Genomic DNA, 17,283 nt, shown 5'->3' on the forward strand with positions numbered 1-17,283 from the left:
ACAATGCATAAAAAAGATAGATTGCAGTACAAAATACATATTAAAATTTAAACAAGTAGTGCAAAACGAAAGCAAAAATAGTGAGGTGGTGTTCACGGGTTGGGTAATTTTCGTTCAGAAATCTGATGGCGGAGGGGATGAAGCTGTTCCTAAAATGTTGACTCTGTGACTTCAGGCTCCTGTACCTCTTCCCTGATAGTAGCAATGAGAAGAGTGTATGGGCCAAACCCTAGCAAATGGGACTGACTTGGATTGCATGGGCCAGTTGGGCCGAAGGGCCTGTATCCTTGCTGTATAACTCTACGACTATAACTTGATGACACGTAATGAGCTTTCTGCTCCCACCAAGAATAGACCATGAAGATAAAAGGTGCTCAGCTTTGTCATCATAATCAGAAACATAGGCAACTGGAGGCTTCATAATGTTTAAGAGTATCCCAGTTATGGAGAAGGGGCAAGCAGTGTAGATAAACCACGTGGTGGAATGAGTTGGCAGGGCTGAATGGCCTCTGAACCTATTCTAGGCTGCCAGTGATTGTACTGTTAAGTTTTGAAATTAGTGGTATGAAAGTGCTCCTGTTGCCACACTTGCACTCTTCTCCATTCATGAACTAGTTTCTCACTCCCCTGGGGTCAATGCAACATTGGTCTATAGGAGTAAGAACGTTGGTCAAGAGCAGAGTTCGACCCATGAAGTTTCCTCCAAGAGGATCACAACCTTGTTGTGGTCTGGAGGCTTGTGTGTCTCAATGACCCAGAGAGCTACTGTATGTTGTCTGGAGTCAGGGCTTTTACGCTTTGGCTCTTGGCAGGGTCACCCATGCCAAATAGGTAAAAGGGTAGAGGCCAGATTAAGAGCGGTCTACCCGTCCTCCTGGTTCAGGGGTTCAATTCAGGAATTCTGGAAACAGCAATGAAGAATTCTTCTACATCTGAGTGTGACGGTATTACTGAGTTTCCACCTGGACTTGCGTGACTGACAGTAGTGAAAACCACGAGGAAGTGACTGACATGTTGCTGGACACCACTGGAGATGGGGGACCTTCATTGCTGCCCTAAAAGCCAGTGCTGTAACGGGCAGTAAGTAAGTTACCATGAAGTATAATGCTAGGTGGAATCCCCAGACCATAAAAGAATTAAACTCACCTCAACTTTGTTCTCAATGTAATCCCAAATGCCAAGAACAACAATCCTGAAGACAGTCTGATGGAGAGAGAAGGAGAGGGAAAGGTAAAACAATGGAACTTGAATATTTAGATTAACAAAATCTTTTACTGTTCCTTTTGAAAGGATATGTGCATAGGACATCTGTCAGATTAAGGACACAGACTTTCCATTTTTGAGCAGTTTCCTGGAAGAGAAATATAGAAGTTCTGAAACTGTTTGGCAAATCTAAAATGGAACCTAAGATCTAAAATATTAAGACTGTTTTCAGGTTGTTGCTATGGGGATCTGCAAGTATGACACCAAGGAAACAGGTTGACTAAAGCAAGAGCTGGATGCAGTGTAACCTACTCTAACCTTCTGCTGAAACACACAAGGTGCTGAAGGAACTCACAGGTCAAGCAGCATCTATGGAGAAGAGTAAACAGTCGACGTTTTGGGCTGAGACCCTTCATCAGTTCTGATGAAAGGGCTCGGCCCAAAACATTGACTAAGTTGGCAAAACTCCATAAATGCTGCCTGACCCACAGAGTTCTACCAGCACTTCGCATGTGTTCCTTAAGATTTCAAGCATCTGCAGAATCTCTTTGTGTCTAACCTTCTACTGCAGTGTAGCAGTCCTATTCTGAACCAGAATGTCAAGTGAGGCTGATAAGTAACCCCAAAGTTTCTCAATAAATTTGCTACTTTTCACAGAGTGACCAAGTGGGAACGTCTCAAATGAGGGGACATAGTTACTACATAAGGGGCTGGTTATTTATTACTGAGATGTGCGGAAATGTCTTCACTCAGAAATATGAAGTTATGAGAGAGGGATAGATTATAAGATCTACTTTCTTATAACTTGTTGGAATTGGTCTAAGGTACTTTTCTACTAAAGATTGAAAAGTTTGGATAAGGAACAGTTTAGTGGGATATGAGGCAAAGGCAGACAATGGAACCACCTCCATTGCCCGGTTGGGCATCTTGCTTGGGTTGAAGGGATAGTTTCCATGCTGTATTAAAAAAAGATATAAAAATTATTTGTCACATGTACATCAAAACATACAGGGAGATGCTGGAGGAACTTTGAAGATCAGGTAGCATGTATAGAAAGGAGTGAACAAGCCAACATCAGATTTCCAGTCCTGCAGATTTTCTTGTGTTTGTGATCGACAGAGAAAAGCATTGTTTGTGTCAAATCAAATTAGAGAGGATTGTGCTTGCTGGCAGCCTGCAACTGTTGCCACGGCTTCCAGGGCCATCACAGTGCGCCCACAACTTACTCACTCTAACCGTCCGTTTTTGGACTGTGGGAGGAAGCCAGGATATAGAAGGAAACACAGGTGTCATGGGGAGAACATACAAACTCCTTACAGACAGCAGCGGGAATTGAACCCCAGTCACTGATTGCTGGTGCTGTAATAGTGTTACATTAACTGCTACACTACCATTTGCCCATAGACTCATATCTCTTTATGGCTTCAGTTAATCTAACTACAATCAGATTGCTCAGTCAGAAATTACAAGCGATTTCTTGGTACAATTGGACCGACCACAGGCGCTTCCAACTATTGCTGCCGCACTCAGTCAGGGACCCTCAATATGTGTTGGCTTCTCATTAACACAACTTATAATTAGTGCTTTAATTCTGTAGAACTTCTACGCTTTTCCTGTTGCCGCTTCGCCTGACCCACGTGGTTGGGAGTGAGGTTGAGGAATACTATTTAGAGCATGAGACCATAAGACATTGGAGCAGATTTAGGCCATTTGGCCCATTGAGTCTGCTCCACCATTTCATCATGGCTGATTTATTATCCCTCTCAACCCTATTCTCCTGTCCTTTTCCTGTAATCTTTGACACCCTTACTAATCAAGAAGCTATCAATCTCCACTTTAAATACACTTAAAGCGGAGCAGAGGAAGGTTCACCTAATTTGACCCTGAAGATTGCCAAATGTTAGAATTGTTGCCCAGAATGAAAAGTCCTTCAAGATTTCTGCAAAATCAGTGTTCCTCATCATGGTGCTTCACACTAGGAGTGTCTGATGAATGGAGACATTAAAGTGAATGAAATCGCCCAGTGTCTGAATGCAGGGCCCTTGAATGAATAGGAAGAGGCATCAGATGAATGGAGATTGAAATGAGCCGGGCTGTTCAATCAGCGGGAAGTTCCCAATTAATTCCGAGATTTTATCCCCCATCGCTCTGGATCACCTGATCTTGAATCATTGCCAAATCACCAATGTAGGAACACCAGCGAGGTACACTTAGCCTGAATAAAGATCAGATGCACTGTCGTATATGTCAATACTTTTTTTTTACAGAATTCAAAGCAGTCAGCAGATGTCACAAGTAAAGGCAAGGAGAAAGAAAGACTTGCATTTACAAGGTGTCTTTCTTGTCCCTTTCCACATGCCCCCAAGTGCTTCACAGTCAACGGCTCACTGAAGAGCAGTCATTATTTTAATAAGAGCGTCCAACTGGTGTGCAGCAAACTCCCACAGACAAATCTGCAGTCATCTCAGAGAGATAAGAGACTGCACATGCCGGGGTGTGAATCAACTCCAAAGGTGCTGGAGAAACTCAGGGGATCAGGCTGCATCTACTGAGGGAAGTGGACAGTCGAGACCCTTCATCTGGATAATTAACTAATTTATTTATTGAGATGCAGCATAGAACAGCTCCTTCCAATCCCTCGAGCCTCACTGCTCAGCAATCCCCCGATTTAATCTGAGCCTAATTGTGGGACCACTTACAATGACCAATTAACCTACCAACTTTGGACTCTTGGTGGAAACCAGAGCACCCGGAGGAAACCCACGCGATCACAGGGAGGACATACAAACTTCTTATAGACAGCAGCGGGAATTGAATCTGGGTCGCCTGTACTGTAAAGCGTTGTGCTGACCACTACTCTACCGTGCCACCCCAAATTATACGTGAGCTACACGACAAATAGACACAATGATATTAGTGTACGTTGGGAAAGAGAGAGAAATTTCGTCTGAGGGATTGTTAGGGTGAACAAGTCCCTTGGGTGACATCAATCAAGCTGGTTTGTTGGAGAGATGAATGGACAATGAAATTAATGAGAAGTTATGGATGAAAATGCAATAAAACCTCCTGGATTTACTTCACAACTTCAGGGAACATCAGTTACTCCACAACCATCGGCCTGACCCGAAGACCAAGCCACAGAAAGTTGATATCCAACCCAAAACCCAGGAGAGAAGTCATTAGGTAATAAAGTCATTTATTTAATTCCTTCATATAATTTTTCATTCTTTATAATTGTCGAATGATGTTCTTTTTTGTTGCATGTCACACCGACATATCATAGCAAATTCCAAATGCACGTACATGGTGTATAAAGTTTTATTTGTTTATTTATTTATTTATTGAGATATAGCACAGAATAGGCCTTTCTGCCATCCAGTAATCCCTGCTTTAACCCTATCCTAATCATGGGACATTTACAATGACCAATTAACCTACCAAATGGTATGTCTTTGGACTGTGGGAGGAAACCCATGTGGTCACAGGGAGAGTGTACAAACTCCTTACAGACAGCAGTGGGAATTGAAACCAGGTCACTGGTCCAGTAAAGCCTTGTGCTAATCACTAGACTACCATGCTGTCCCTTGATCGTTGATCCTTTTTATTTTTTTATTGTCCCATTTATCTACCTATCTATCTCTCTCTCATTGTCTATCTGTCCCTCTAGTCATTTTGAATAACATTTCAAATAATTGTTATTAAAGGATTGAAGGTGAGTAAATAATGCACATTTGGAGGATTGTCTTCCAATTGGCTAATAGCCTGCTTCACTTCTAATTACTTATTATTTTTTATTTAGCAATACTGCACGGTAACAGGCCCTTCTGGCCCAATGGTCTGTGCTGCCCCATTACACCCATGTGACCAGCTTGAACGTCTTTGGGATGGGGGGGAAAGAGCATCCAAACGAAAGCCACACTGTCATGGGGAGAACATACCAACTCCTTACAGACTGCTTCAGGAATTGAACCCCAGTTGCTGGTGCTGCAATAGTGTTCCACCTCTACTCCATCCGAAATGGCTGACTGGCGTACTGGATAATTGGCTGCGTGACAATATAGCTCAGGACTGGATGTCTTGGGTGATCAAGGAGGAGACAGGGTTGGCAGGTCACATGATAAAACCTCCTGACTGGAGTCATCATTTCAACAGTGTCAAAGGATTCACTGGTAAAAGAGTTAGCATTGCTGCGTCGACCCAGGGGTCCACTTCAGCAAAGATCACTGTTTAGCAAGCAGTGGACCAGCAGGGAGCACTTACCTCTGTGAAGAAGACAGAGAGGATGACGAGACTTATCCAGTGAATGACTCCAGCAAACTGGAACGCACTGCTAACTTCAAACGGAAAGAAAAATAATTAGAAATGGTAAAGATGTGGCAGAATTTTCTTCAGGAGGCACACAGTACTCACTCATTAACACTGCACAATGGGGTCATTACAACGACTACCACTGGGATCTGTACTCAAACTGAGTAACATTACACATGGGAGTTAGTACTCATACTGAGTATCATTACACATGGGTTAGTACTGACAGAGTAGCATTACTCATGGGAGTTAGTAATACTGAGTAACATTACACATAGATGTTAGTATTCAGACTGAGTAACATTACATATGGGAGTTAGTACTCAAACTGAGTATTATTACACATGGGTTAGTACTGACAGAGTAACATTACTCATGGGAGTTAGTAATACTGAGTAACATTATACATGGGTTAGTACTGATAGAGTAACACTACACATGGGAGTTAGTACTGATTAAATAATGTTACACATGGGTGTTAGTGCTGCCTGAGTAATATTACACATGGGAGTTAGTTCTCAGATAGTAACATAACACATGGGGGTTAGCACTTATACTAAGTAACATTATACACAGAGTTAGTACTCATACTGAGTGACATTACACATGGGAGTTAGTACTCATACTGACTAACATTACATATGGGTTAGTTCTGACTGAGTAACATTACACATGGGAGCTAATATTCATATTAAGTAACATTACACCTAGGAATTAGTACTGACTGCATAACATTACACACAGGAATTGTACTCATATCATAGTAACATTACACTTGGGAGTTAGTAATGAGTAACAATACACAGGGTAATAGGTGGTCAGATTGAGTAATAATACACATGTGTTAGTACTGACTAAGTAACATTACACACAGGAGTTAGTACTGACAGAGTAACAATAGACATAGGAGTTAGTTCTCTACTGAGTAACATAACAAACTGGGATCTGTTCCTGTGTGAAACAATGCTATCTACTGAAGTAACGCTATATATTGGTGTTTGTTCTGATACTGAGTGAAATTGCAGTATTCACACTGGGATCTGTACTCAGACCATCCCACTGCCCTGCTATAAGCAACACATCACATAGGGAAAGAATGTCATAGTGGTCAGTACTCACAGTAACACTGGTGATGAGGACAGTCCACTTACACTGATTAACAATGCACACTGAGGTCTACGTAGTATCTGCACAATGTATAACACTCTACACTCAGAACCGCACACGCACCGAGTAACAACAGACACTGGTCAGTCTTCACGGGGGTCCGAATTCACACTCAGTAGTGTTACACACCCTGGTGTTGGGGCTGACATGGAGTAACGCGTGGGTCGGTACTCACACTGAAGCAACTTGGTGTCGATGAGGAGCTCCAGCGTGAGGAGAAGGACGACCAGGATCACAGCCGCCACCAGGAAGCAGTTAAGCCCAACACTCAGCAAGACCACCTGCCAGACTGCTGCTCGCCTGCCACAGCATGGCTTCAGCCAGTTCGAGCTGGGCGCCCGTGGGTGCACAACAGAGAGGGTCAGAGTTAGTGGGTGACATTTGACAGGATGTCACAATACATGCACAATTCTGGTCTGTGAACTTTGTACATGATCAAATCAGAGCGGACAGGTAAATACTAAAGTAATCTGACTGAACCGCAGAAGCTAAACAATGGGTGAAAATGTTGTTTTAGACATTTAGATGAAAGAATGTAGAACTGAACTACATTGAAACTGCTTGAGTGAGACACATAATTCTAGGTCGGGCAGCATCTACGGAGGGAAATAAACAAGACGATGTTTTGGGCTGAGATCCTCATTGAGTCAGTTTCAGTGCAAAGTTTTAAACCCGGTGCTTTGGGTCTTAGCTCTAAACATCAACCCTTTATTCCCCGTCACAGACGCTGCGGGACTTGCTGAGCTGGAACACAGAAAATTACAGCACAGTACAGGTCCTTTGGCCAGTAATATTGTGCCACAATTTAACCGAGCCTGAGATCGATCTAACCACCTCCTTCCACCTAGCCTTCCATTTTTCTATCATTCCTGTGCCTATCTAGGAGTCTTTTAAATGTCTCTAATGTGGAAATAATTCGGACGATGCGTAGCTCAGGTGGCTGATGGCTGGGCTGAGTTGTTCTCTGATCTTGGCAATTTACTTGCAAATGTTCGTCATCGTGCGAGGAGACATCGTCAGACCGCTGCTGATTGTGGTGCATCCCCCGAATGCTTGGCCTTTATATATGTTCCAATCAACTGATTGGACGTTATTTTGGAAACTTAATTGTGATGTGCGGAGGAAATTTCGTTGCTTATTGGCTGTGTGACGAACCTTGTGTATTGTGGTCAGGAATTTTGCCCACATCGGCTCGTAAATAGGATCGAAGTCTATGTGTTTGTTTACAGAATTATTCGCTGAAAACCATGCTTCAAGGATACGGGTGCATATAAAGATGCCTACAAGATCGACGACACACCAACCAAGAAGCGACCAAACAGGTTGTCCTCCCATACATACAAAATATCTCGGAAATGACAACCCGACTGCTCCAAAAACATAGAATTTCAGTCAAGCACAAGCCAAGAGCAGCACTGAGGTGTGTACTTTGCAAACCAAAAAAACAAACCAAGCTACTAGACAAGACTAATGCAGTTTACAAAATCCAATGCATAGACTGCTACAAATATTATAGAACCTAGAACACAGACCATAGAATAGCACAGCACAGTACAGGCCTTTTGGCCCACAATGTTGTGCTGACCCTCAAACCCTGCCTCCCATAGAACACCCCCCCACCTTAAATTCTTCCATATACCTGTCTAGTAGTCTCTTAAATTTCACTAGTGTATCTGCCTCCACCACTGACTCAGGCAGTGCATTCCACGCACCAACCATTCTCTGAGTAAAAAATCTTCCTCTAATATTCCCCTTGAACTTCCCACCCCTTACCTTAAAGCCATGTCCTCTTGTATTGAGCAGTGGTCCCCTGGGGAAGAGGCGCTGGCTATCCACTCTATCTATTCCTCTTAATATCTTGTATACCTCTATCATGTCTCCTCTCATTCTCCTTCTCTCCAAAGAGTAAAGCCCTAGCTCCCTTAATCTCTGATCACAATCCATACTCTCTAAACCAGGCAGCATCCTGCTAAATCTCCTCTGTACCCTTTCCAATGCTTCCACATCCTTCCTATAGTGAGGCGACCAGAACTGGATACAGTACTCCAAGTGTGGCCTAACCAGAGTTTCATAGAGCTGCATCATTACCTCATGACTCTTAAACTCTATCCCTCAATTTATGAAAGCTAACACACCATAAGCTTTCTTAACTAACCTATCTACCTGTGAGGCAACTTTCAGGGATCTGTGGACATGTACCCCCAGATCCCTCTGCTCCTCCACACTACCAAGTACCCTGCCATTTACTTTGTAGTCTGCCTTGGAGTTTGTCCTTCCAAAGTGTACCACCTCACACTTCTCTGGGTTGAACTGCATCTGCCACTTCTCAGCCCACTTCTGCAACCTATCAATGTCTCTCTGCAATCTTTGACAATCCTCTACACTATCTACAACACCACCAACCTTTGTGTCATCTGCAAACTTGCCAACCCACCCTTCTACCCTCACATTATGTCAGCCAAACTGGGAGAAAACTACCCACAAGGATCCATGAACTTCAACGGGCTGTAAAGCGACATAACCAACTCTCCCTAGTCTCTAACTATGAAAAAAAGAACCCCTACTAACTAAAACAAAAAAAACCCAACTAACAAACAAAAAAAAACGAGAAAAAAATACCCATTTGGAGCACAAACCCAGAGCTATGCGCCATACAAGCTTCTATTAAAAAAAAGACATCAATCCGCCAACCAAACCCATTTACCCAAGAATCAGAAAGAAACCATCTTAATTAGCTCAAATCAAATGATAGTAGCAGGCAAAGGAGCCCAAGTATTAAGTACTTGCTTTTCCAAGTATTAACAAAGTAACGGCAGGCTAAATCCCATTTAACATGGTGGCATTTTGTAAAAGACACATTTCAGAACCAGAATCGGCAACAACCACAAAATGCTGGAGGAATTTGACGAGTTAGAGAGCATCTATGGAAAAGAATGAACAGTCAACATTTTGGGCAAGACCCTTCTTCAGGACTGAAATGTTAGGGGGAAGATGCCAGAAAGAAAGGTGCGGGGAGGGGGAAGGAGGATAGTTAGAAGGTGATAGGTGAATCCAAGTGGGTGGAGAAGGGCTGGTGAAGATGGAATCTGATAGGAGAGGAGAGTGGACCTTGGGAGAAAAGGAAGGAGGAGGGAACCCAGGGAAAGTGATAGGCGGGTGAGAAGAGATAAAAGGTCAGACTGGGGAATAGAAGAAGAGGGGAGGACAATGGAAAAATATTTACTGAAAGGAGAAATTGATATTCATGCCATCAGGTTAGAGGCTGCTAGATAAAATGTACAGTGTCTATAAAAAGTATTCTACTCCTTTGGAAGTTTTCATGTTTTACTATTTTACAACATTGAATCACTATGGATTTAATTTGGCTTTTCTGACACTGATAACAGAAAAAGTCTCTTTTGTGTTAAAGTGAAAACAGATGTCTACAAAGTGATCTAAATTAATTACAAATATAAAACACAAAATAATTGATTGCTTAAGTATTCACCCCCTTTAATATGACACATCAAGTCATCACTAGTGCAGCCAATTGGTTTTAAAAGTCACATAATTAGTTAAATGGAGATCTGTTTTTGGAGATCTGTGTGCAGTCAAGGTGCTTCAATTGATTGTAGTAAAAGTATACCTATATCTGGAAGGTCCAACTGCTGGTGAGTCAGTATCCTGGCAAAAACTACATCAAGAAGACAAAAGGACTCTCCAAGCAACTCTGCAAAAAGGTTATTGAGAAGCACTAGTCAGGAGATGGATACAAGAACATTTCCACATCACTGAATATCCCTTGGAGTACAGATTAAGAAATGGAATAAAATGTGGCACAGCTGTAAATTAATTAAGAGAAATGACTGAAAAGAGTAAATCGGACTTAAAAGTAAAATGAAAACTGGTAACTGAAAATAATCTAGGCGGAATAACTTGAATGATAGCAATATGGTCGAGACATAAATAGGAGAAAATTCTCTATGATTATTCAAACTGCTGAGGGCCCTCTAACACAGGGTGAAGATAGAGGTTATCCCTCTGAACTGAGGCGGGTCGGTGCTCAGGCCTCACTGTGGGAAGTCGGGGAAAATTTTCAAATGTTATACGTTCAGAAATGTCTAGGGTGTGGTTATATGTCTTGGTTTACTGTTGAGAAGGGATTGCTTACTGTTTGGTTAGAAAAGGAGAGTGCTTTTTTTCTACTAGAGAAAAATGCAAACTGAATTGGTAAAAATAATTTCCTATAATGTTAATGGGGTTTTGAATCCAATTAAAAGAAATAAGATTATGTCTAAATTGAAAAAAGAGAGGGCACAAATAGCTTTCCTCCAGGAAACACATATGAGCCAATCTGAACATGGAAAATTAAAAAGAATGGGCTTTAAGCATGAAAAAAAAATGTGGCACAGCTGTAAATCTGCCTAGAGCAGGTTGTCCTCAAAAACTGAGTGACCACGCAAGAAGGGGACGAGTGAGGGAGGCCACCAATTGACCTATGACAACTCTGGAGGTGTTACAAGCTTCGATGGCTGAGATGGCAGAGTCTGTGTATACAACAACTGTTGCCCAGGTGCTTCACCAGTCACAACTTATGGAAGAGTGGCAAAGAAAAAGCCATGAAATCTTGGCTAGAGTTTGCCAGAAGGTTCTGATGTCAGCTAGAAGAAGGCTGTAAGGTATGATGAAACCAAAATTGAGCTTTTTAGCCATCAGACTAAAAGCTACGTTTGGCGTAAGCCGAACAGCACACATCATCAAAACACACCGTCCCTACCATGAAGCATGGTGGTGGCCCCACCATGCTGTGGGGATGCTCCAGCAGGCTCTGGAAGGCTTGTAAAGGTAGAGGGTAAAATGAATGCAGCAAAATACGGGGAAATCCTGAAGGAAAACCTGATGCTGTCTGCAAGAGAACTGCAACTTGGGTGAAGATTTATTTTCCAGCAAGACAGTGACCCCAAGCATAAGGTCAAAGCTACTCAGGAATGGCTTAAAAACAGCAAAGTTCATGTCCTGGAGTGGCCAAGTCAGAGACCAGACCTCAATCCAATTGAGAATTTATGGCTGGACATGAAAAGGGCTATTCACTCATGATCATCATGCAATCTCACAGAACTTGTACAGTTTTGTAATGAAGAATGGGGAAAAATTGCAGTGTCCAGATGTGCAAAGCTGAAAGAAACCTATCCACACAGACTCAAGGCTGTAATTGCTGCCAAAGGTGCATCTGCTAAATACTGACTTGAAGGGAGTGAATACTTAAGCAATCAATTATTTTGTGTTTTATTTTTTTAATTAATTTAGATCACTTCGTAGAGATCTGTTTTCACTATGACATGAAAGAGTCTTCTTCTGTTGATCACTGTCAAAAAAGCCAAATTAAATCCACTGTGATTCAACGTTGTAAAACAATAAAACATGAAAGCTTTCAAGGCGGGGGAGGGAGTGTGAATACTTTTTATAGGCACTGTTATGTGTTGCTCCTCCACCTTCAGGGTGACCTCCCTCATCTTGGCACAAGAGGAGGCCATGGACTGAAATGTTGGAATGGGAATGGGAATTAAAATGTTTGGCCTGCGGGAAGTTCCACTTTTGACAGATGGACACACACAAAATGCTGGAGGAACTCAGCATATCAGGCAACATCTATGGAGAGGAGCAAATGGTCGCTGTTTCAGGCCAAGACCCTTCATCTACAGAATCTCTTGTGTTTAGAATCAGTATCACTTTTATTATCACTGACATGTGTTGTGATATTTGCTGTTTGTGGCAGTGTTAAAGTGCAATACAAAAAATTACTATATTACATTAAGAATATATAACGAATAAACTCTTCTTGAGTTTCCAGCTGGGGACAGGTATCGATTTTAACCAATGTTTCGATGACAAACTCTGCCATCTTCATCAGAGACGATGCCAGGGCATATCTAGTCTGGCGGTATTTATACCCCCATCGTCCATCCCTCCTGATTGGTTAGTACTCATCCAATCAGGTTTCTGTTGTCCCACCTTGCTTACAATCTAATTACAGTTCTTAGACTGAGACCTTTGTCTTTGTTAAAATTCTTTACTCTAGTTTTATTTTAAGCCACTGATGATTGAAAAGTATAGCAGATTGTAAACTTTGCAGTTTAATTAGTGAACAGTTCTCTTAAGCACAAGCAACAATTAGCACAGGGTGTAAACCTGTTGTAATTACAACACTGTCTCAACACAATCTGTGCTCCAATCAATCACTTTTCACACCAGAGGGCTAGGGTGAACTGTAAGGCAACTTGAGATACAAGTGGGCAGGAGCTATTATGAAGCTTGGACTATCTTCAATCAAAGTCAAAGCCAAGTTTATTATCATCTGCACAAGTCCATGTCTTCATCAGTGCAATGAAGAACTTACAGCAGCATCGGATTCACAACATTCAAAATAAACTAAACATATTTTATTCAAAAAGATACAAGAAAGAACATGATTGGAACAGGGACAACAATCACTGTAGTGCAAAGTGATTACGGTGTTGCTATTCTGAGGCAGTGATTAGGATTGTGCAGATTGGTTCGAGAGGCTGCAGAGGGTTGTAAACTCAGTCAGCTGCATCACGGGCATCAGCCTCCCCATTATTGAGAACATTTTCAAAAGGTGGCATCCATCATTATGGATGTCCACCATCCAAGGCATGTCCTCAATGCTACCAGGAGCCTGAAAACACACACACAATATTTCCAGCATCTGCAGAATTCCTGTTGTTTGCACAATATTTTAGAAATGGCTTCTTCCCCTCCGCCATCAGACTTCTGAACGATCCATAAACCCATGGAGACGCTGTTTAGCTCTCTTTTTGCACTACTTTTTAAAAATATATTTCTTGTTGTAACTTATAGTAATTTTAAAATACATTGCAACTTAAAATATAAGAGTCTGTGCAGATTGGTGATAACATATCCTCTTCGCTGAATATCAACATTGGTGCGCCTCAGGGGTGTGTGCTTAGCCCCTGCTCTACTCTCCATATACCCATGACTGTGTGGCTAGGCATAGCTCAAATACCATCTACAAATTTGTTGATGATACAACAATTGTTGGTAGAATCTCAGGTGGTGACGAGAGGGTGTACAGGAGTGAGATATGCCAACTAGTGGAGTGGTGCTGCAGCAACAACCTGGCACTCAACATCAGTAAGATGAAAGAGCTGATTGTGATTTCAGGAAGGGTAAGATGAAGGAACACATACCAATCCTCATAGAGGGATCAGAAGTGGAGAGAGTGAGCAGCTTCAAGTTCCTGGGTGTCAAGGTCTGTGAGGATCTAACCTGGTCCCAACACATTGATGTAGTCATAAAGAAGGCAAGGCAGCGGCTATACTTTATTAAGAGTTTGAAGCGATTTGGCATATCAACGAATACACTCAAAAACTTCTTTAGTTGTACTGTGGAGAGGTTTCTGACAGGCTGCATCACTGTCTGGTATGGAGGGGCTTTGGACACTACCTCACTTTTTAAAATATACAGTATTTCTGTTTTTGCACATTTTTTAATAATCTATTCAATATATGTAATTGATTTACTTGTTTATTATGATTTATTTTATTTATTATTATTTTTTTTTCCCTCTCTTTGCTAGATTATGTATTGCATTGAACTGCTGCTGCTAAGTTAACAAATTTCACGTCACATGCCGATGATAATAAACCTGATTCTGATTCTGGCTGCACTGCTGTGCAAAACAATACATTTCATGACGTATGTCAGTGGTAATAAACCTGAACAGAACGGTTGAAGGGAAGTAGCTGTTCTTAAACTGGGTGGTTGGGACTTCAGGCTTTTCTACCGACTGCCCAGTGGTAGCTGTGAGATGGCACGGCCTGGATAGTTGGGTTTTTTTTACAACAGATGTTGCCTTCCGGAAGCAGTGGGGAGGGATGCGTCTGTGATTTATTGATCTGAGTTCACTACAATCTGCTGCTTGCTGTACTCCTGTACATTTTAATTGCCATACCAGACCATTGTGCAACTGGTCAGGTATCAGAAGTACATCTGTAGATGATTACTGGAGTTCAGTGACAAGCTAAACCTCCTCTACATCTTAGGTGCATTTAAAGTGTTAACAGTGGCTGTGCGAGTGATTATTCAAGGACAATTGACAACACTAATCTCTCTGGTGAAATCCTGAACTATTATTTTGTGTCAGTTAACTGGAGATAAAGCAGATGGTTAAAGCTGGTCAACTGGGCAGCATGGTAGTGTAGCGGTTAGCATGATGTTGTTGCAGCTTTGGCAATTTCAGAGTTTGGAGTTCAATTGCAGAGTCGTTAGTATGGAGTTGTTATACTCCCCCCGTGACTGCATGGGCTTCCTCCGGGTACTCTGGTTTCCTCCCACATTCCAAAGACGTACCGGTTAGTAGGTTAATTGATCATTGTAAATTGCCCTGCAATCAGCTATGATTAAATAGACAGGCTACAGTACGGTTACGGAACAGGCTTACTGCATTGAAAGAGCTTGTTCTGTACTGTATCCCTAAATAAATAAATAACAACAGGATTACATTCGCACACAAAATGCTGGAGGATTTCAGCAAGTCAGGCAGCATCTATGGAGGGGAATAAACAGTTGACAAATTCCAGCCAGGTACAGGAGGATCGAGAAGAGTTTATTCATCATATACACCAGGAAAGCACTAGATCCGTTTTTTAAACAGTTGACATTTCAGGACGAGACAATACTGTGTGCACAATATACTGAAAGTGTCATAAAGTATATGATGTCTATGTTGTATGCAATGTATAGAAAGAACCACATCCAATCAAATAACAGTATATACAATATTCTGACACCATGCATTAAAGACTTTGGCTCAATCACTTTGGAGAGATGGTGAATATTCTCCTCAAATACTCTAGCATGGCATGGTAGTCAAGTGGTTAGCACATTTACTCTACAGAGCCAGGTTTGATTCCTACCGTTGTCTATAAGGAATTTGTATGTTCTCCCCGTGACCGCATTGGTTTCCTCTGGGTGCTCTGGTTTCCTCCCACATTCCAAAGGTGTACAATTAGAGTTAGTGAATTGTGGGCACGCTCTGCTGGCGTGGTGTCACTTGTGGGCGGCTCAGTCCAGTCCTTGCTGATATGATTTGACGCAAACTATGCACTTCACTGCAGATTTAGATGTACGTTTGTACATGTGACAAATAAAGCTAATCTTTTACCTTAAAATTCAGCCATCCACAGCATACAAGTAATGATTCTAGAACTGCTTTATTGTAGACTGGGTGGGGATAGAGTGTAGATAGAGTTGGGGCTGTGGGGGGGGGAGGTGCAGATAATGGGTTACATCACATCAGGTATGATCACAGCTCCAACTATTAGGAACCCGGCCCCTCTCCATGGACTCTGTCTATACTTCTTGCTGCCTCATGTCAAGAAACAAACAATCAAAGCCCACCCCGGACATCCTCTCTTCTCAGTCACCCATCAGGCAGAAGATACATGCACCTGAACACACACCCCACCAGGCTCAGGCACAGCTCTTTTTCCTGCTGTTATAAGACTCCTTACATATTGAAGTGTCCATCTTCAATATACCTATCGTATACTTAAGATGAACACTTGACTTTACAATCTATCTCATCACGGCCTAACACCTCACCAACTACTTGCACTGCACTGTCTGTATTCTGCATTCTGTAACTGCTGTTCCCTCATACCACCTCAAACTATGTGTCTTTTTGAGATGATCTGTATGAACAGCCTGCAAAATGAAGTTTTTCACTGCATCTTGGTAGATGTGACAATAATGAAGATATTAGTTTTTGTGCCATATGTACTGTACATAGAAACACTGAAACATACAATGAAATCATATACATAAGAAAATCTGCAGATGCTGGAAATCCAAAGCAACAAACACAAAATGCTGGAGGAACTCAGCAGGTCAGGCAGCATTGATGGAAGTGAATAGACAGTCGACATTTCGGGCCGAGCCCTTCCTTAGGAAGAAGGGTCTCAGCCTGAAACTTTGACTGCCTATTAATTTTGTGTGTGATATAGTGAAATGTGTCATTCACTATCGTTTGTCAAGCCCCATTTGTGTCAACAACCAACACAGTCCCCAGGACGAGCTGGGAACAGTTCATAAGTGTTGCGATACCTCTGGTGTTAACGTTGCAAGCCTACAACTTACTAACCCTAACTCATTCCTCAGTCTTAGGAATGAGAGAGGAAATGAGAGCATATGGAAGCAACCCATGCAGTCACAAAAGAATGCACAAACTCCTTACAGGGTCTGGCAGGAATTGAACCCCAAATGCTGGACCCTAACGCATTACGCTAAACGCTACACTATCGTGCCGCCTGGTTACAAGTCACCAATTACCAATCCTATTGGATAGTGGATCAGACTCCAGCAGGCAAGAGCTAGCCACCCATGCAAGTTTGCATCCACACTCAGTAGCCATGTTATTAGGTACAAGGGTGGAACCCAGTGTGGTCTTCTACTGCTGTAGCCCATCCATTTCGAAGTCTGATGCGTTGTGCATTCAGGGATGCTCTTTTACCCACCACTGTTGTAATGCATGGATATCTGAGTTACTGTTGCCTTCCCGTCAGCTTGAACCAGTCTGGCCATTCT

General features: G+C 42.2%; 1 protein-coding gene across 3 annotated transcripts in view; it reads right to left on the bottom strand.

The window, feature by feature from the left end:
* Window positions 1–17,283, bottom strand: part of tmem266 (transmembrane protein 266) — a 206,545-nt gene that overhangs the window by 56,254 nt on the left and 133,008 nt on the right. For all 3 annotated transcript variants that reach the window (XM_063070459.1, XM_063070458.1, XM_063070457.1), the window contains exons 4-6: window positions 6,854–7,008; window positions 5,464–5,537; window positions 1,147–1,203 (exon numbers count right to left, since the gene is read on the bottom strand). In XM_063070459.1, coding sequence (XP_062926529.1) covers window positions 1,147–1,203; window positions 5,464–5,537; window positions 6,854–7,008 — 286 coding nt within the window. The remainder of the gene's footprint in view (window positions 1–1,146; window positions 1,204–5,463; window positions 5,538–6,853; window positions 7,009–17,283) is intronic.

This window comes from Mobula hypostoma, chromosome 18 (genome assembly GCF_963921235.1).
Source record: "Mobula hypostoma chromosome 18, sMobHyp1.1, whole genome shotgun sequence".
Classification (NCBI taxonomy): Eukaryota; Metazoa; Chordata; class Chondrichthyes; order Myliobatiformes; family Myliobatidae; genus Mobula; species Mobula hypostoma.